The 20,539-nt window shown below is 45.2% G+C and overlaps 2 protein-coding genes across 2 annotated transcripts in view; both read right to left on the reverse strand.

Moving 5' to 3' along the window:
- Positions 1–3,407: 3,407 nt before the first annotated feature.
- COPRS (coordinator of PRMT5 and differentiation stimulator) lies at positions 3,408–8,985 on the reverse strand. Its single transcript, XM_042967489.1, has 4 exons — positions 8,854–8,985; positions 6,412–6,478; positions 4,525–4,746; positions 3,408–3,844 (listed from the first exon to the last, which is right to left on the reverse strand). The coding sequence occupies exons 1-4, from the start codon at positions 8,950–8,952 to the stop codon at positions 3,675–3,677; spliced, it is 558 nt and encodes a 185-aa protein (XP_042823423.1). The 5' UTR covers positions 8,953–8,985; the 3' UTR covers positions 3,408–3,674.
- A 3,694-nt stretch (positions 8,986–12,679) lies between these two features.
- The window catches only part of UTP6 (UTP6 small subunit processome component), a 28,729-nt gene continuing 20,869 nt past the window's right edge, over positions 12,680–20,539 (reverse strand). The window contains exons 14-19 of the mRNA XM_007076034.3: positions 19,933–20,112; positions 18,173–18,253; positions 17,957–18,066; positions 16,778–16,844; positions 14,030–14,102; positions 12,680–13,104 (exon numbers count right to left, since the gene is read on the reverse strand). Coding sequence (XP_007076096.1) covers positions 12,947–13,104; positions 14,030–14,102; positions 16,778–16,844; positions 17,957–18,066; positions 18,173–18,253; positions 19,933–20,112 — 669 coding nt within the window. The 3' untranslated portion in view covers positions 12,680–12,946. The remainder of the gene's footprint in view (positions 13,105–14,029; positions 14,103–16,777; positions 16,845–17,956; positions 18,067–18,172; positions 18,254–19,932; positions 20,113–20,539) is intronic.

Raw genomic sequence — 20,539 nt, forward strand, 5'->3', positions numbered from 1 at the left:
GCTCACACATCCCGAGAGAAGCTGGCTGGAAGTCACCATTGCCCCCAGTCAAGAGACACAACAGTGCCAAAGGCACAGCTCAAGTGGCCACGTGCATGCCCCAAAACATCTTAGCCTGAAATGTCCATGCCCCCACCCCTGCACCTGCCCCAAGCCAGTACATTATATGAACACTTTCTTTTTTTTAATGTTTATTTATTTTTGAGAGAGGGTGCAAGCAGGGGCGGGGCAGAGAGAGAGAGAGAGGGAGAGCAAGAATCTCAAGCAGGCTCTACACTCTTAGCCTGGAGCCCGACGCTCACGTGGCTTCATCTCATGAACCGTGAGATCATGACCTGAGCCAAAGTCAAGAGCTGGATGCTTAATGGACTGAGCCGCCCAGGCGCCTCATTATATGAACACTTTCTAATTCCTACATCCCAAAATGCCCTTTTTAGCCTTCATCTTACTTGCTCTCTGTGAAAGATGGCCATTCCCTCCTTAAAACTCTCTTCTTAGGGGTGCTGGGTGGCTCAGTCAGTTAAGCATCCGACTTCAGCTCAGGTCATGACCTCACAGTTCGTGAGTTCAAGTCCCGCATTGGGCTCTGTGCTCACAGCTCAGAGCCTGGACCCTGCTTCAGATTCTGTGTCTCCCTCTCTCTCTGCCCCTCCCCCACTCACACTCTGTCTCTGTCTCTTGAAAATAAATGTTAAAGAAAAACAAATTTTTTAATAAAAATTTAAAAAACCAAAACTCTCTTCTTAGATTTGGCTTGACTGACACCTATGCTCACCTGGTTCTCTTTTTCCTCCACTGTCACAGCCTGGCCCTGGGTCCGACCTTCCATCTAGCCTTTCGCTGCAAATGCACTGCAAGCTTCTGTCCTCAGCCCTCTCCTCACTACACACCCTCACAGAACAATCTCAACCTGTCAGTGCTGCAACACCTTCCAAAACCTCAAAAATCCCCACAACATGCCCTCTCCTTCCGCCCTCCTCCTTGTCCCTTCTGATGCCAGACACATATATGCAACTGCCTATTGATGGTTTAGCTAGAAAACAAAAAGCCACAGAGAGGATAAGATTGCTAATTTCTGGGTGCCTGGGTGGCTCAGTTGGTTGAATGTCTGAGTCTTGATTTTGATTCAGGTCATGATCCCAGGGTTCATGGGTTCGAGCCCGACATCAGGCTCTGTGCTGACAGTGCAGAAGCCTGCTTGGGATTCTCTTTCTCTTAAAATAAACTTAAAAAAAAAAAAAAAAAAAGATTGCTAATTTCCTATATTTGAAAGGAAATCAGGACCACAGAGCAGACCAGGACCATGGGGGGGTAGATTCCAACTCAAAACAAAGGAGAATTTTCTCACAAAGACCACTAGCCAACAGTGGATGGGCCCCTTCTGAGGCAGTGACTAGAAGAAAGGATTCCTGCACATGGCACAAGGCCAAACTAAGCAATATTTTTTTTTTTAATGTTTATTTATTTTTGAGACAGAGAGACAGAGCATGAACAGGGGAGGGGCAGAGAGAGAGGGAGACACAGAATCTGAAACAGGCTCCAGGCTCTAGGCTCTGAGCGGTCAGCACAGAGCCCGACGCGGGGCTCGAACTCACGGACCGTGAGATCATGACCTGAGCCGAAGTCGGCCGCTTAACCAACTGAGCCACCCAGGTGCCCCCAAACTAAGCAATATTAATAGTCTCTCCCTATGAAATTGATACTTCTCAGCTCAGCATTCAGAGATTTAAAAAGATAGATATTTGTTGTTGGGTTTGTTTTTTTTCATTTTGAGTACGTAAAAGCACAATTCATTTTAGGACACTGATTAGAAATCATTGCAGGGCACCTGGGTGGCTCAGTCAGTTAAGTGTCCGACTCAGTTTCAGCTCAGGTCATGATCTCACAGTTCGTGAGTTCAAGCCCCGCATCAGGCTGTGCACTGCAGAGCCTGCTTGGGATTGTCTCTCCTTCTCTCTGCCCCTCCCCTGCTTGTGCGCTCGCTCTCTCTCTCTCTCTCTCTCTCTCTCTCTCTCTCTCAGAATAAATAAACTTTAAAATTTTTTTTTAAAAAGAATAAAGAAACGCTTGTTCTCATGCCGGTCTAATCAGCTCTGACACTGGGAAGAGGAGACAAGGCAGAGCAGTATAGTGACAGGGTCTATGACTGTCCCATCAGCAAGGATAGTAGAGGGGACATTTTTTTTCTCCCTAGGACAGTTTTGGTCATGAGGCCCCTCACAGTGAAAGCCACTGCTTTCCCTCATCAGGTTCTGCCTTGCTCACACACTTTGTGGGGCCTCTGAAAAATCATGTAAATGGTTAAATGCTCATTTAACCGCTATGGAGCTGACTCAGATTTCAGATTTGAAACTTGTTCTTGAATCAGCTTCAACAGGGAGGCAGGGAGGTTAAGAAGCAATCCCTGAGCTTGCCAGAGAGGCAAAGGTGACTTAGTCTGGTGCATCGCAGACCTGCCAACGCATGGTCCCCAGATCCCACCTCTAGGCGTGTTCTCACACAGGGGTGAGCAGCCAAGGAAAGCAGACTCCAAAGTCACGTGTGGGTTTAGGGCACGGTCCTGCCATTTCCTGGCTGTGAGATCTTGGAGAAGTCCAAACGTTTTGTCTTTTTTCCTCATCTCTAAAATAAGGCAACTTAGGGGCACCTGGCTGGCTCACTCACAGAGCACATGACTCTTCATCTCAGGATCATGAGTTCAAGCCCCATGTTGGGTATAGAGATTACTTAAATAAATAAAACTTTTGAAAAAATAAAACAAAATTAGGCAATTAAAAAAACAGTGACTTCAGGGGCACCTGGATGGCTCAGTCAGGTAAGCAACCGACTTCAGCTCAGGTCATGATCCCATGGTTCACAGGTTCAAGCCCCGAACTGGGCTCTGTGCTGACAGCTCGGAGCCTGGAGCCTGCTTCGGATTCTGTGTCTCCCTCTCTGTCTGCCCCTCCCCCACTAGCGCTCGCTCACTCGCTCTCTCTCAAAAATAAAAATAACTTTTTTTAATAAAATAAAAAATAAAAAAACAGTGACTTCATATAAGTAATTATAAAGAGTAAAAGATTAAATGGAAAGCAGAGTTCAAAATCCTTTCATACCAGTTGAGGGCTATATAATTGCTGGCTTAATTTATTTGCCATTTAGTGTTCCAACTTGCAGAAAGCCCTTGTTAACTGAGTAAACGGTCAATTTTTCATCAACAGGAAGAGAAATCAGTCACAAAGTCACCAACGTCTCTTGGATTCCAATCCCTGGCCAAAACATTATTTTCTTTTACAGAGTACTTTTAAGGGTCCAAGTACCTCAAGCCTTAAAAATGTAAGCCAGGTAACTTTAACTGAAGGAGTAAGGCTTTATCTATAAGTATCTAATTAAAGGGGTGGGGGGGGTGTGGGGGAGACAAAAGCGAATCAAATTTTTTCTACCTTTATTTATAAAGAACACAGCTCCTCCTGACACAGACACGAACACTCACACGTTCCAAGGAGGAGCTCGATAAAAACAACAACAACAATAGCAGAACTGGAGGACATCGGGACCTTATTTAACACCAGTCTGTGTGCCCGACTCGGGGATCACTGGGAATGTGTCCTCAAATATGACATCTCACCTCAAACAAAGGAAGACAGGCCTTCATCTGGAGGGTGCACCCACCCCCCGGCAAAAAAGCTGCACACTCAATCTTCAGCATCATCGAACTGTCCTGTTTCAAAGACCATCTTGGAATAGTGGGGTATCAGCGGAGGTGGGTGGTGCCAACTGGGGTCATAGATCATATCTCCTTGCGGGGCACAGCACACCCAAGGTTTGACCTCCTGAGAAATGCAACCCTGGATGTCATCGGCATCTGCAAGCAGTTAAAAAAAAAAAACAGATTAAAGGGAGAAGGGGAGGTGAGACACATAGCCAAAAAAATGTCTAGGGGACAGACACTAGCCATGTCTTTGTTTAAAAATACACATTCGGGGTGCCTGGGTGGCTCAGCCAAAGCGTCTGACTTCGGCTCAGGTCATGATCTTACGGCTCGTGCTTGATTCAAGCCCAATGTCGGGCTCTGTGCTGATAGCTCAGAGCCTGAAGCCTGCTTCAGATTCTGTCTCCGTCTCTCTCTGCCCCTTCCCTGCTCACGCGCGCTTGCGCTAATACAAATAAACATTAAAAAATTTTTTTCAGTACGCAGGCAGAGCCCTCCTTCAAGGATTGCATGCCCAAGCTGTGCTTCTCAGAGGACGGTTCTTAGTGCAGAGGAAGCAACCGCAGAAGAGCACTGCTGTCTGCAGCAGCTAGATTCACACAGACATTTCTAAGAGAGTAACACTGCTTTCATGTTAAAACTGATGCATTATAAAGTCAACTGTGAAATTTGCATTTTCCCCCCAACATGAAAGAGAAGCTGTCACAGAAATTTCAGCTCTGTAAAAGGTTATCAGGCTGAGCTCACAGATGTGGGTCCTTCATCCAAACTGTCAGCCTTTGGGGCAGCCTGGTAGGTAACCTGGTCTGGGACCCTAGAAACACCACACCTACCATACGGATTCCCTTGATCTGCTTTCAACTCCAAGTCCCAGTCCTCGTTAAAAAGATCAGCAGCCTGTTCCTTGGGCGGGCAGTCGGACACTCCTTCTGACAGCTCCCAGGTATTCAGGTCCCCATCAGAATCCTCATCCTCCACGGCAAAGTCTTCCTCTTCCGAGTGGGTGCCCTCACCATGGGCAGGACTACCATTAGGGATGCTCTGTGCTCCACTGGCTAAGAAGTCAACAGAAGGAAGGTTTTAAAACCACTAGCAACTACACAGGGACTACTCACGTGCTTGGAAAATGTCTGGCAGACATACTAAGAGGGCAAGAGTAAAACAAGCATACAGAATTCTTTAGCCACCTGAGCACTTAAAAAAAAAAGTTCTGTTTACATTTTTCGAAGTAGGATTGATCATTTCTTTTCAATAAAATCTTTTGCCTTAAACGAGGCCATTAACTGTCAGGTCTTATGCACACAGGGAATCAAGCAAATCAAGCACAGTTTATATATTTAAGTAGTTTACAGGTAACTGAGGCAAAGCACATCTGGCAGATGATAAGCTTTCACAATACAAACTTTAATTTTTACTCGTGTATTTCTCTCTTCATCATCAAAGGGCACACGGCAAGGAGCAGTGGGAGGAAAGCAGGCAGAAGAGCAGAACTCATCAGCCACAGAGGCAGCCACCACGTCTCCTCCTCCTGATATTGGGGAGAGCTGGAAGGTCTATTTTCAAAAGGTATCAAGATAATAGAATAAAAGTCTGGGGAAGGATAATGGACCCCAAGTACATGGTGATGCCAGTTCAGAGCTGGGAAAAGAATCAGCCTAAAAACAGCCATGCTATTAACGCTGTATAGTAATACCAGCTATAAGCACAAAAGTCATAGGTCAGGGCATGGGTTCTGGAGCCAAACTACCCTGCTCCAAACCCCAGTTCTGTCAATTCTGAATTGTGTGATTGAGCTGAAATGTACTCAACCGACTCGTCAGTAACTTAAACACAAAATCACCACACAGCACGGCAATTCCACTCCTGAACGGTTACCCAAAAGAATCAAAAGCAGGTATTTAGGCAAGACTTGTACAAAAGTGTTCATGAGAGCATCATTCACAATCACCAAAGGGTATAAACAACTCATAAATGCCTATCAACTGATGAATAAGCAGCCAAGATGTAGTACATCCAGACGATGGAACCGTTCAGCCATAAAAAGGAATGTACTGATTCATGCTACATGAGTCTTGAAAATATCATGCTGAGTGAAAGAAGCCAGACACAAAAGGCTACACAGCGTACCCTTCCATTTGCACGCAACTCACATTCGCCTGTCCAGTACAGGTAAATCCACAGAAAGAAGATTAATGGTCTGGCGCGGGGGGGGGGGGGGGGGGGGGGGGGGGGGGGGGGGGTGCGGAATCGCTCAAGGAAGGGGGTATGGGGTGGGACTACTTATCGGTCACAGGGTGACCTTTTGGAGTACTGAAAATGTTCTGGAGCTAAATAAGCGTGGTGGTTGCACAGAACTGTGAAGGTACAAAACGCCACTGGCTTGTACGCTTTAAAATTATTAAGTGGTAAATTTTGTATTTGTGTTTTACCACAATCTTCTTTTCGTTTTTACTCTGAGCCTCGGTTTCCTCATCTGGAATATGAAGACAGGATTGTGGTGTCTTTCTCAATAGAAGGGAAGGGTTTGGTCACAAGGTGAGGCCTTCCCTTCAGGAAGCTCCAGCGGGGCTTCCAAAGGAGGATGCCACGGAAACACTAGGCAGAAAAGGCAGCAAAGAGAACTGGCCAGGAAGAGAAGGTAAACAAGACACAGGGACTGTCCCTCTCCTCGAGTCCTTGGTCTCCCCCCACATCCAGCCCAGTCTCCACCGTCTACTTGCCTAGCCGATCCACGGCCTTCTCAGTGTCTCTCTCCTGACCGGAGTGGTCAGCTGGGACAAAGCCAGCCTGCAGGAAGAAGAAACAATTACCCAGGACTCGGATATCTGGGGTGTCCCCAGTATTAAGCTATTGCCTTGCAGCCCCAAACCCACCCCTCCGTCCTCACCTTTGTGAGGGTGGGGCTGGGACGCTGCGACCCACATCTCTGCTTTGCCCTATAGATGTGGCAAGGCTGGGGAGCCAAGGGCTTCGCCCTTTCCTCCTTCAGCAGACACCACCCCAGCGACACTCCGCCCCTGCGGCAGCAGCCCCTTCCGCTCGATCCCGTCTACACTTTGCTAACACTTGCAGAGGCAACCTCAGCACTGGGCTCTCTCTTCAGGGCTCTCTCTCCGAGGCCCTCAGGACCCCTCCTCCAAGCTCAGAGACCCCAGCAGTACTTGGGGGCTGTGCTTCCTCCTCCGAGATTGGAATTTCAGCTCTGCTAAGGCTCTCTTCTGGGCCTGTAATTTTTTATTTTTTTAAGTTTACTTATTTCTTTTGAGAGAGACAGACAGAGCGAGCAGGGGAGGGGCAGAGAGAATCCCAAGCAGGCTATGCACTGTCAGCACAGAGTCCGACGCGGGGCTAGAACTCACAAACAGTGAGATCATGACCTGAGCCAAAACCAAGAGTCGGATGCTAAGTTGACTGAGCCACCCAGGTGCCCCTGAGCCTGTAAATTGTAATCATTCCAACCTCATTCCTTTGTTCCCTCAGCCCTAGGGGTGGTAGCTGTTTCCCCACAATTGCTACCTCCACGTTCATTTATACCTTTTCAGTAACTCAACATTCTTTCAACTTCTGTCTCCTGATACATGGGGGCAACAGAGCTTTAGTTCCTAAGTGTTGCTGAAGGGAAATCTTCTTCCCCGACAGCCAACCATATGCTTCTCTGCTCCCATCACTCAGAAGTTGCTGAAATTCTGTCCCTTCCAAGACCACTTTAAATGGAACAAGAGATGTTCGCAGCCTGCATCTGAAGACCTGGTTTTAATCCCAGCTCTTGCCATTCATTCAGGGTGTGACCTTGGATACATCACTTGAACCACCATACCTGGGTTTCCTTCTGGGGAAAGCAGAGATGACTGTCCTGACCTTGCAAGGGGCTTATGAGGGGATAACACTTATGAAAACACCTAGCACAGAGCAGGAATGTAACATTTGTTGAATTTAAATCCACCTTCTTTGCCCCTACATCGAAACTGTACTTGGCACCTGCCCCAATTAGCTCATGATGTCGTCATCCCCAGATTTAAGGAATAAACTCCCTCTTCTTTAGTCAATGACAACCCGGGGTCACTACTGCAGGTCAGCTGGTCGGACGCCTCGGGTGGACCACTGTCGCAGCCCCTGCCCAGCTGACAGCATCAATCGCCACTCTGCTCAAAAATCTTCAACAGCCCTCCATGCAGGAGTATAAAATTGACCATGGCTTTCCCACCTCCCCATCACAGCCCGTCGACCTGTTGAGCACCGGTCTCTCCCCTGGCCCTGAGGCTCTGCGTCCCAGCTCCCAGCCATTTGTCGGGTACTGCCTCACCTCCACACCTCTGCAGGCACCCCCACCCCCACCGTGTCACCTTGGAGAGAAAGCACACATCCCTTCCTGCTACGTCCTGACAAAATCAGTCCATCCTATCTGCACGCGGAAGTTTTTTGTTTTTTTCACTAGCGCTACATCTTTCGTATCTTACTCTGGTTTAGTACCATCTTCGATGCTTAAACAAGCATTCCATTCCTTCCTCCGATTAATAGCTGTCTATCGTGGCGGGCCCTAAGCTAGGCGCCGGGTTAACAGCAGTAACCAGGGGATTCCTACCTCACGGAGCTCGCCATCTAGCAGAACTTACTGACTGTAAACAAGGGCAGATGATGCCCGTAATAACGGTCTTTGGAAAACCAGGAGCTGTCTGGCGCGCAAATGAAAACAAGTTTCTGGAAACCCTGCGTCAAGCCGGGCCTTTGGTTTCAGTAAACAGAAAAGGAGAGCGCATGAGACATCATGTGGTGCTCAGGGTGAGCTGTGCATCCCCACCCATGGACACAGGTCCTGCGGGGACGGCGGGCTCCTCGCCGCCCTCACCTGGCCTCGCTCCAGGCCCGGGGCAATGGCCCCCAGCGCTCGGTCATCGGCATCGCTTCCCGTTTAGCAAGTAGGAGGAGGCGCCCCCGGGACAGCCAGCCTCCCCTCCGCTCCCGCTCGCCCACTCACGCCCTCGGCGGCCCCGCCCCGCGGCCCCGTGCCGCCGCGGCCCGGCCGTTTCCAGCGCGAACGCGCGCCCAAACGGCGCCCCCCGCCCGGCCCCGCGGCCCCCGCCCGGCCCCGCCTCGCCCGGCCCTGCCCGGCCCGCGAGCCCCGCAACTTCCCGCCCCTCGCCGCAGGCGGCGGCCGCGCTCACCCCCGGGCTGGGGGGCGCCTCCCGCGCGCTCGGCAGCGGCGGCCCCCGAGGCGGCTCGGCGGCCCCCAGCGCCCGGGCTCCGGCGGCCTGACGGTCCATGCCTGGCGGCCCGCGCCTCCGCGCCCTGGACGCTGCTCGGCCACGTGACGCGCCCGCCTGGCTGCCAGCCGGAGGATACGCCGCGGAGGGGCCAATCAGCCGGGGGTGCTCCCGGCCGAGCGGGGCGGGACACGGGTCACGAGGAAGCCAGGGGCGGGGCGGCACGGGAGGGGCGGGGCGCGCCCGACAGCCAAGCCCCCTTCCTAGGGTCCCGGGTTCTGATTCTTCTCGCTCCTCGTGCTCCTGCTCCTGCCGGTGCACATCCCAGGGCTGGCGACTAGCAGGGTCTGAAATGCCAGCTGTTATCCCTACCCCACCACGCTGATGATGTGCCTCAGCCCCCAAATCTCGAATCCCTGGTTAGGCTAATCAGTTACCCCAGTCTACCTGATAGTCTACAAAGCTCAGCTCTCAAAAGTTTGAATGCAGTTTAGACCCAACCACATTTGTCACAGGTTTCCGTATAACTCAGGCTGAAACTGGGCTATAACCCACCCACAAATGGATGAGACAGCTCAGCAGCTCAGTGATTCTCCACGTTAAGTTAATGACGGTTCTTAGAAACCAGGACAGATGATGAAAACGATGTCCAGACACGGTATGACGGTCACAGTAACCCTAAACATTTGGTGCTGTCACTGTAGTCTGGCTGGGCTCCAATTTTTTAATGCTCAAAGTCTGGCCCTCTACAAGCTGAGGGCAGTAGCAGATCGGCAGGGCCTGAGCTGGGGAGGAACCCTTCCCTGCCTTTCCCCACGCTGCCTAAACTCTTAATAACATACCGGTGCTCAAGGTGTGATACTCATTTTAAGAATGAAATAGAAAAATGCTCTGTCTCTCTCTGTCCCAAAAATAAATAAAAAACGTTGAAAAAAAAAATAATAAAAAAGAATGAAATAGAAAAGCTAGAAGCTGGGATTCCCTGCTCACTAGGCCACTTTATGACAACCTTTCGGGACATTAGGGAGCTTATTCCTTCATCTCCCTGTAAGGATGTGTTTATAAACCATAAAAGACATTTGAACAAAACTAGCATTATGGGGGGTGGGGGGAGAGGCAAAGTGGGTAAACGGAAGTGGTAGATACAGGCTTCCAGTAGTGGAATGAGTAAGTCATGGGCATAAAAGATACAGTACAGGAAATACAGTCAATGGTATTGTAGTGGACCTGTATGGTGACAGATGGTGGCCACGCTGTGGTGAGCACAGCCACACAGCAGGAGTTGTCGAATCCTTGTTGTACACATGAAATAATGTTGACATTGTCTCAACCACACTCAAATTTAAAAATTTAAATAAAAGTTTTTACTACAAAAAAATTAGGGTAACCGCTGATACACAGTATTTTTTCTCTCCTCTATGTAGACCTTCCTGCAGGGAAAAGAATGTGGCCAACTAATGTGTGAGCTGTTCTGATCCATGAGTCAGTTTCCCCAAATCTAATGGGATCCAGGTCACCACTCTCCCATAGAACTTTCAATGGCAGAAATAAAAGCTCTATTATCTGTGCTGTCCACTATGGTAAACGTGTGGCTATCAAGAACTCGAAATGTGGCCAGCGTAAATGAGAAAATAATTTCATTAGATGTAAATTGCCACACATGGCAGGTCTAGGTGAACTAGCCAGATGCACCTTCGCAACCTGCATAACGAGCCCCAAACCTAGGTGTTGGGATGATCCCAGGTGACCCACCTTCATCGCCTTTTGTTAAGGAGTCAACCACCCTCACTCTCATCTCTTACAAGCATGTATCTATCTCCCTCCTGAAACAAAAATGCCATGTCGGGATTGGGAATGTTAAACTTCCCAGGACTCCATGAAAAGGTCAAAGAGGAAACTGTTCTTATTTTAAAACAAATGACAAGCAAACAACATTTAGAGTACAAAATCTCAAAGTAAAAATGCCCTAAAATAGACTCTCATATCATTAGGAACTCAACATATAATAAAAGTAGTACCACAATCAGTAGAGATAAAGGGCTAGCCACAAATGGTGTTGTAGAAAATTTAATTAACTGGTTGGGGGGAAGAAAAGGAGTTGTCTAAGGCAAGAGGAATAGGTATCATACACACACATCTTCTGGGTATCAAAAAACACCACAAAAAAAAAAAAAAAAAGCTCGGGGCAAATTATTTGCAACAAAGGAGACACAAACTAAAAATATTCTTAATATTTTAAAAATTCTTTTAAATTAGTAAGAAAAAAGTTCAAAAAATAGTCAACGTGAAAAAACAAGAGAACCAGGAAAAAACACATTAAACTTCATTAATACCCACCGCAGGTAAAGTATTGACCTTTTCCTACATTGCATGCAAGTATTCTCATACATTGCAAACTGGCAGTACATATCGGTATCTTTAAAACAGGTATACCCTTTTGGGACGCCTGGGTGGCTCAGTCGGTTAAGCAGCCGACTCCGGCTCAGGTCATGATCTCACGGTCTGTGAGTTCAAGCCCCGCATCGGGCTCTGTGCTGACAGCTCAGAGCCTGGAGCCTGTTTCAGATTCTGTGTCTCCCTCTCTCTCTGAGGGTCTCATGCTCTGTCTCTGTCTCAAAAATAAATAAACGTTAAAAAAAAATTTTTTTTTTTAAAAATTACACCCTTTAATCCAGTAATTCTACCAGCAAATTATCACACTCCTAAAGAAATAACCAGGGATGTGAACAAAGATTTATAAGAATCATCAACAGCATTTATAAGGAAAAAATCAGATATACAAGATCCAACCACAAGGCATTAGTAAAATAAGTCATGGCTCATCCATACAATGGAATGTTATAAATTCATTACATGTTTTTAAGGCTATTTAATGACATAGAAAAATAACATAAGTGAAACATACTGCTAAGGAAACTACACTTCTCCCAGTGACCACAATGTTAAGTTAAAGGATGTAAAATTCAAACAGTTACCTACCCTACTCCCAGAATGCCCTCTCTGCTCCAAGCCATCCTCCACTCTGGCTTCTGAAGGCCTTCTCTACTGCCCTCATCTACACCCTACCCACATCCTCCTTTTGTTGCTGGACCTCCCCACTGTAGACACTTCTCTGAAGATTAGTCCCAGACAGAAGCCACTTTTGTAAAGTCTTTATCCTCTTAAAGGACTTTTCCCCCCAATACCCAGCATCCTCTTCTGCTGCTTCAACAAGCTCTCTCAGGATGTCCAGCTGTCCCGCCAAACCCTACCTCTATCCCAAAAGCTTCCCTTCTTTTCTGCTAATACTGGGCACTTAATGAGTGAATGAATAAGTGATCTAACAGTATAAATCCAATGTCATAAAGGAAATCAGAGTTTAACTCCAGATGATGAGGTTATAGGATGCTTTAATTTCTTCTCCACATTACTCTGCTCCCTCTATATTTCCTACAACAAATGTACACCATGTATACTTTAAAATATTTTTTTTAATGTTTATTTTTTGAGAGGGAAGGTGTGCACATGCTCTCAGGGGAGGGGCAGAGAGAGAGAGAAAGAGCATCCCAAGCAGGCTCCACCCTGTTACCACAGAGCCCAATGCGGGGCTCGAACTCCCAAACCCTGAGACCATGACCTGAGCCGAAGCCGGACGCTTAACCAACTGAGCCGCCCAGGGGCCCCATGTATACTTTTTTAATAAGGAGAGAACAAACAAATGGAACTGTACTTTCTCCTCCATTATACTGGCCCCTAGGTACAGTTTAGAGCTACTCATTCTTGACCAAAGGTAACAAGAAAAACTCAGTTGTATGATTTCCATATATTTTGAGAAACATTTAGGACCGTACAGTAGTAGGTCAGACCTTAACAAGTAGCTTCTTGCCACTAAATAGCAATTCTCTTTTCTGGAATTAAAAATTAACACGCTAACAAAACTAAAAAAGCATGTCCCAAAATCAGACAGCCATCTTGTCTGCTATCTCTCAACAAACTGCAGATGAACTGCTAATACAAATCTGGCCAAGAGGGCTTACAATGCTATTTCCCAAAGCGGGCTACGTTCTTCCTCTTGTCACAAATGGCCGGCTTGATGCATAGCGTGTTTAGCTACAAATGCTTCTGCTGACTCTCCCTGCAACATTTTCATGGCTCGCCAATATATCTGCCCGCAGTTCTCAGGTCTACCAAGGGGGTGGTTCAGTTCTTCTTTGATGTAATCCATCCAAAGATCTTTAAAGGGAAACAGTATGTTATTACTGTAAACATATAACTAGATCATTGATAAGGCTTTATTATATAAACTATTTAATACTGATTCAATATAAGATTTCTAAGAAGCTGAACTTGTTGCTATTATCTCCCTAGAGCCCTACGTGAAACAATGCCTCTCTCAGCTTCTTTACACTGAGAAGTATCAAAACTTTTTTTTAAGTGAAAACCTTCATTTCAAATCAAGACAATCCACGTATTTCATAAACCAAAAATACTAAATATTTTAGCGGGAGGATTTTGCTGAGTCTCTTTCAAGGTGAAAGTGAGTTTCAACGAATTCATTATAACCTTCTTATAATGCTTAATAAAACTTGCTTAGGTTATGAAAAATGCCATTTTTATTCACCTCACCAGGAGAAAGTCTGCTAAAAACCTTGTAAAAGCTAACGTATTTTTTTACTCTAAATTTAAGCACTATATAATATTTTTGACTTCATAAGTAAACGGGTTTATATGACATACCTACAGCCAGAAATACGTTTTATGGGTCCTCAATGAGGACGATGTGGCAACAGCCAGTGACAACTAATGTCAATTAGTATCCCACTCCACCTTTGCTATCACTCCCACTCTTACTCTAACCTACATTAACCTTTCCTTTACAAATACATTTTTTAAGAGTATCAAACCCAGCAAATCTTTCTCTAATCCAGAGTTCTTAAAAGAAGACCCACAGACTCTTAATCTTGTGAACTTGAAATTATAAGCCAAATTATGTCTGTAAGTATTTAAGCACAAAGGGAGGGAGCGGGCAGTAACAGGATACCACCTTTATTCTCAAAAAGGGCCATGACCCACAAAGAGTTAAACACTGTTCTAACCACACTGATGGGTTACAGACCACACATGCAAACAGACATGTCTATAACTGAAGTTTACTTACCAGAATCTACAGATCCGAACTCTCTCAAAGCCCTCTCATAATATTCTCTCAAGTTCACCATCTTGCAGGATTCCTAACAAAATAATCAGACAATCTTGCCTCAAAAGCCTAATTCAGAATGTCACAAATTCATTTCAATCACATTGTTAAACAGCTACCACCCATTAGGTATTTGTAGGGGAGAAGGCTCATGATGTAGGATGAACACAGCCTGGCTCTCAACGTATTCAGAGGAAAGTCAAAATACAGGAGACACCAGAGTGAAGTCAATGTCAAACAGTGATAAAAGCACTTTGCTATGATAGCATGGAAAAAAGCCTGATTAATTCTCAGTTGGGGGAACACAGGCAGGTTCACAGGAAAATATATGTGAATGACCTGAGGGAAGAGGAGGATTTAAATAAGTAAATTGGGAAGGTTTACTCCCTGTAGCTAAGGATTTCTTTCTTTGGCGCATCTGGACTCTGGCACATATTAGCTATGTCCACCTTAAAACTTATTATGTGAAAGCAAAGCCTATATAAATACTAATTATATCACCTGCAGCAAGTTTTTTAAACCCTCTGACTTTAAGTTTCCCCACCCATAAAACATTAATACCTCTTAGAGCAACTACAAGTATTAAATTAAAATGCTGACTAGGAGCACCTGGGTGGTGCAGTCAGTTAAGTGTCTATCTCTTGATTTTGGCTCATGATCTCACAGTTCTTGAGTCTGAGCCCCACATCAGGCTCTGCACTGACAGTGCAGGTTCTTGGGATTCTCTCTCCCTCTGCCTTTCTCTCTGCCCCTCCCCCGCTCAAAATAACTAAAAAAAACTTTCTCTTCACCTAAGACTGTATCCGTTTATAAAAAATCAACTTAACTTCATGTCATACACATGCATGAAAAACAGAATCACTCTTTGTTAAAGGCTCGTAACAGGCAAAGGACAATGCAAAGTCCCTTCTTGGTGGTACCCCCTTTTGGTCTTGTAACCTGCACGTCTCTGAAACCAGTATCATGACCTCCTTTATGGAAGAGGATGCCAAGGTTTAGAATTGCCCAAGACACATAACTATTATGTTATTAATCTGAAGCCTGGTTATTATTATGCTCTCTTTGCTCCTCCCCACTTGCACTCTCTCTCTCTCAAAAATAAAATAAAAACATAAAAAAAATTAAAGAAACAAATTAAAAAAATGTACTTCTTTGGGAGGACCATCTTGCAATATACAAAGAGCCATAAAAGAACTATTATCTCCAGTCCCAGAAATTTATCTCAAGAACCTGAATTATTATTCAAAAGAACAAAGGGGAAAAAAAGCTGTATAAACAAAATGCTTACATCACTCTTATTTTCATTATCAAAAATCTGGAAACAACCTGTATGTAATGGACTGGTTAAGAAAACTACAGGTTTAAGGATAATACTGCAACCATTAAAAATGATAACCATGTGAAAACACAGGAAACGTGTTTACAAAATAATATTTAAAAAAGAAAAAGAAGGGGCGCCTGGGTGGCTCAGTCGGTTGAGCAGCCGACTTCGGCTGAGGTCACGATCTCGCGGTCCGTGAGTTCGAGCCCCGCGTCGGGCTCTATGCTGACAGCTCGGAGCCTGAAGCCTGTTTCCGATTCTGTGTCTCCCTCTCTCTGACCCTCCCCCGTTCATGCTCTGTCTCTCTCTGTCTCAAAAATAAATAAACGTTAAAAAAAAAAAATTAAAAAAAAAAAAAGAAAAAGAAGAAGAAAGAACCTCCACATGGCACGTATGTCAGAAATAATTCTTGTATGAAAAAAAAATCTTATGTGTATATGTGTAAACAAAAAAATTAAACAATCAAAATTAAAATAAATATGGTCGGCTGCATTACTGTGACAGAATTACAGACACATTTGGATTTTCCTATATTATTTTAATTTTTTTTAACATTTATTTATTTTTGAGAGACAGAAAGAGATAGAGCACAAGCAGGGGAGGAGCAGAGAGAGAGGGAGACACAGAATCGGAAGCTGGCTCAGGCTCCGAGCTATCAACACAGAGCCTGATGCAGGGCTCAAACTCACAGACCGCGAGATCATGACCTGAGCTGAAGTTGGCTGCTTAACCAACTGAGCTACCCAGGCACCCCTTCCTATATTATTTTTTAAACTGAGACTTTCTTGTAATTTTCCTTACTTACAAGTTCAGTTAAAACCACCTGAAGCAGGGGCACCTGCATGGCTCAGTTGGTTGAGCATCTGACTCTTGGTTTTGGCTTAAGGTCATTATCTCATGGTTCATGGGTTCAAGCCCCGCATCCGGCTCCGCACTAGCAGCATAGAACCTACTTAGGATTTTCTCTCTCCCTCTCTGTCCCTCCCTCGCTCACACATGCGCATGCTCTTTCTCTCTCAAAAAAATAAATAAATAAAACTTAAAAAAAACCCACCAGCAACAGTTGCTGAGTGCCTACTCTCTACCTCATAACCCAATACAAGAGACAAACGGGATGCTCGGGTGGGAGGAAGCAGCACCTCCCAATCTGGCAGGGAGAGTTTCCTGTATGAGGTAACAGCTGAGCTTTCCACTTTCCAGACATGTACTTTGTCTTCTTTGCTTGATTACCATTCCTTAGCCATCTCTCTGAAAAAATGGTTAGATGAAGAGACCAGAAATGTACACCATATACATAAGAAGAGCTTTTTAAATGATGAAATGCTGCCAGAGATTGGTAACCATTAATTCATTTGCCCAGACAAGGAACACACTGACAGCACACTTACTTGCTCCTTTTCAAACTGGATTATTTTCCTGAAAAAATCAACTGAAAATGGACGGCTTTCCTGCAAACTAAAATAAAGGGAGAAAACTGTTACCTTCCACAAAGACACAAAGCCTCTTACATCCCATGAATCTAATAAATATATATGCCTGCGCCTCCACAACACATGGTTTAATAAAGACCTGGCCACGACGCAGGGCAAGGCCTGGACTTGACCACCAGTCACTCAACAACACCTTCAGTGTCCAATAACTTACCCCTCACCCCCACCAAACTCCTTCCTATCCAGTTTTTCCTGTTGTCTCCTTCCACACTTTTACAGTTTAAAGTTCCCTCTGCCACATCTCAAGTCTTTTCTGAAGATGACCGATAATTCCACTTCTAACAATATATTCTAAGGAAATAACTTGCAACATGGGCAAATAATATTTGTACAGAAATGTTCACTAAAGCCAAATAAATTATGGTGCATCGACAGAGCAGTATATACATAACTATGTTCAATAAAAGATGTTCATGCAGAATTGTTACTGAAAAGGCCAGTGCAATGTTCACCAACAAAATGTAATTATAGTATAATCTCAAATAAGTGAAAACAAAATCTTTAAAGAATATACTAACCATGTGTTTTTTCTCTTGATGATGGGATTACAATGAGTTATTAGTTATCACCCTTTTTTTTTTTAATTTTCCACAATAGGCATGAACTGCTTTTATTGTTCAAAAAAAGAAAGACTTGGGGCACCTGGGTAGCTCAGTTGGTTAAGCGTCTGACTTTGGCTCAGGTCATGATCTCACGGTTCGCAAGTTCAAGCCCCATGTCGGGCTCTGTGCTGACTCCTCAGAGCCTGGAGACTGCTTCGGATTCTGTGTCTCCTTCTCTCTCTGCCTCTCCCCTGCTCATGCTCTGTCCCTGTCTCTCTCAAAACTAAATAACCATTTAAAAAAAAAAAAAAAAAAAAGAAAGACTTTTTGAAAGTCTCTTGGATTACTTCCTCAGATACTATTTGCCATACACACACAATCTGGGTGTGAGGGGCTGAGTATGGGGTGGAGAGACGAATAACAGCAATGAAAGAATATGAGTGTTATTTTTTTAACATGGGGCTCAAACTCACAACCCCGAGATCAAGAGTCACACGTTCTACTGACTAAGCCAGCCAAGCGCCCCTAAGAGGACCTTTTAAACACAGCTCTGGCCTTTTTGTAGCCACCGCTTCGGTAAGCCCAGTCCAGGTACTTATCCTTCAGAGTGACGGAGTCGGCACCTTTGACAGCTGAGAGAGCTTTCTACAAAAAAAAAAAAAAAAGAAAAAAGAAACTGCATGAGGAAATTTATAAATATCAAAGCATATTTTCTCTGCCCACCACAAGACTCACAACATGGGGCCTAGACCTTAAAAATGGCTTCAGTGTCTTCTTGGCTTTTGGCACCTTCGCTCCACTCTGCCCAAGAAATCCACAATGGTAGACAAATCTGGTCACAAAAAGAAAAACAAAAAGTTAGAAAATGATGGCCTAGCATTGTGCTCTGAAAACTAGTCACTACAGAGACAGGGTCCTGCTAAGATAACCAATATGTAAAATATGGATGTACTCCCAGTCTGTCCTCGCTGTGACCAAATAAATACTCAGTGCCCAGTAGGAATGGCAGGCCAGAGCACACACAGACTTGTGACCAAGACCCCCAAAGCAGCGCTCTCCTATCAGAGCTGGCTCCCTTCTGTCGGACAGCACTGCCTACAGCTATCCTCAGGCATCTCTGAACTAAGCAATGAAGAGTCCATAGCTGGTCAGACCCACAGCTACCCAGGTCACATCTCTGCTGTCTGGGGACCCACCACACAAGTACTACCCAATCCAGGCTCAACGATCTCATCTTCATTCATGTCTCAGAAACACACACCAATGAGCAGTAAAATAATTAAGAATTTTTCCCACTTTTACTTTCCCACTTTTACTTCCAGAACACTTTTCTCCTACTAACATAAAAGGGCCTGCTAATATATTTGTTTTTCAAATTTTTTTAACATTTATTTATTTTTGAGACAGAGAGAGCATAAATGAGGGAGGGGGCAGAGACAGAGGCACAAAATATGAAGCAGTCTCCAGACTCTGAGTTGTCAGCAGAGAGCCCAACATGGGGCTCGAACTCACAAACCGTGAGATCATGACCTGAGCTGAAGTTGGCTGCTTAACCAACTAAGCCACACAAGTGCAAAAGGGCCTGTTAATATAAAAGGACCTGGCTGGCTCAGTCAGTGGAGCATGCAACTCTTGATATCAGGGTTTTAAGTTGGAGCCCCATGTTGGGTGTAGAGATGACTTAAAAATAAAATCTTTAAAAACAAACAAAAAAAGATTCACTGCAAAGCTTTAAGGTTTAGGAATATATGTGTGTTTAGGGGCACCTGGGTGGCTCAGTCAGTTAAGCATCCAACTTCGGCTCAGGTTTCATGAGTTTGAGCCCTGCATTGGGCTCTCTGCTTTCAGTGCAGGGCCTGCTTCGGATACTGTCTCCCCACTTCTCTCTGCCCCTCCCGTGCGCACATTCTTTCTCAAAAATGAATAAACGTTAAAAAAAGTGTGTGTTTAAAGATCAGGCTTAAGGGCGTCTGGATGGCTCAGGTGGTTAAGCATCCAACTTTGGCTCTGCTCATGATCTTGAGATGAGTTCAAGCCCCGCGTCAGGCTCTGTGCTGACAGCTTGGAGACTGGAGCCTGCTTCGGATTCTGTGTCTCTCTCTGTGTTCCTCCCCTCGCTCACGCTGTTTCTGTCTCTGTCTCTGTCTCTCTCAAAAATAAAGATTAAAAAACTTTTTTTTTTTAATTAGGCTTAAAAATAAATAAAAAAATAAAAATCAGGCTTAAGTTCATCTTTGGAAGCAAGTGAAAATAATTCTCTATTAATATTTCTCACTTGTAAGATATCAAAACAGAAAACGTTCATATGATTTAGCCATTTTTCAAATAGTGAATTAGAAATAGGCTAGTAAATCAAAGTAAATCCTTCCACGCCTGACCCCTGACCCCCGGGCACAAATGCACTCTGGAGCCAGCCGTCGTCAGGTACGCAACACTGCAAAGGATCTCTGCCTCTCGAGTCTCAAAAGGTTTCCCAGACAGGAGAAAGTACAAGGGACCCAGTTCACAGACCTGGGCTTTCAGGTGTGCAAAAGCTTCTTCAAAAAGCACAGCTACGTCGGGGCTCTCGGAGTCAATCAGCACCTGCAGCTTCATCTGCCACATCGTTACAGAGTCTCTGAACGATTCAGTCCCGGCTACTGCCACCTCCAGAGCTTCCTTCAAGAAGTTGTGATGCAGCAACAACTCAATCTAGAGAAGACAAAGGATTACTGGAAAATTAACTGCAGAAAGCTACATCTCATTTTTTTTTTTTTAACGTTTATTTATTTTTGAGACAGAGAGAGACAGAGCATGAACGGGGGAGGGTCAGAGAGAGAGGGAGACACAGAATCTAAAACAGGCTCCAGGCTCTGAGCAGTCAGCACAGAGCCCGACGTGGGGCCCGAACTCACATACTGCGAGATCATGACCTGAGCCGAAGTCGGATGCTTAACCGACTGAGCCACCCAGGCGCCCCTCATTTTTTTGTTAAACATAATTTAAGCTTATTTATTTTGAGAGAAAGAGAGAAATACAGCATGAGCTACGGAGGGGCAGAGGGGAAAGAGAAAGAGAGAGAGAGAGAGAAAGAGAGAAAGAGAGAAAGAGAGAGAGAGAGACAGAGAGAGAGACAGAG

The sequence above is a fragment of the Panthera tigris genome, chromosome E1 (genome assembly GCF_018350195.1).
Source record: "Panthera tigris isolate Pti1 chromosome E1, P.tigris_Pti1_mat1.1, whole genome shotgun sequence".
In the NCBI taxonomy this organism is placed as follows: Eukaryota; Metazoa; Chordata; class Mammalia; order Carnivora; family Felidae; genus Panthera; species Panthera tigris.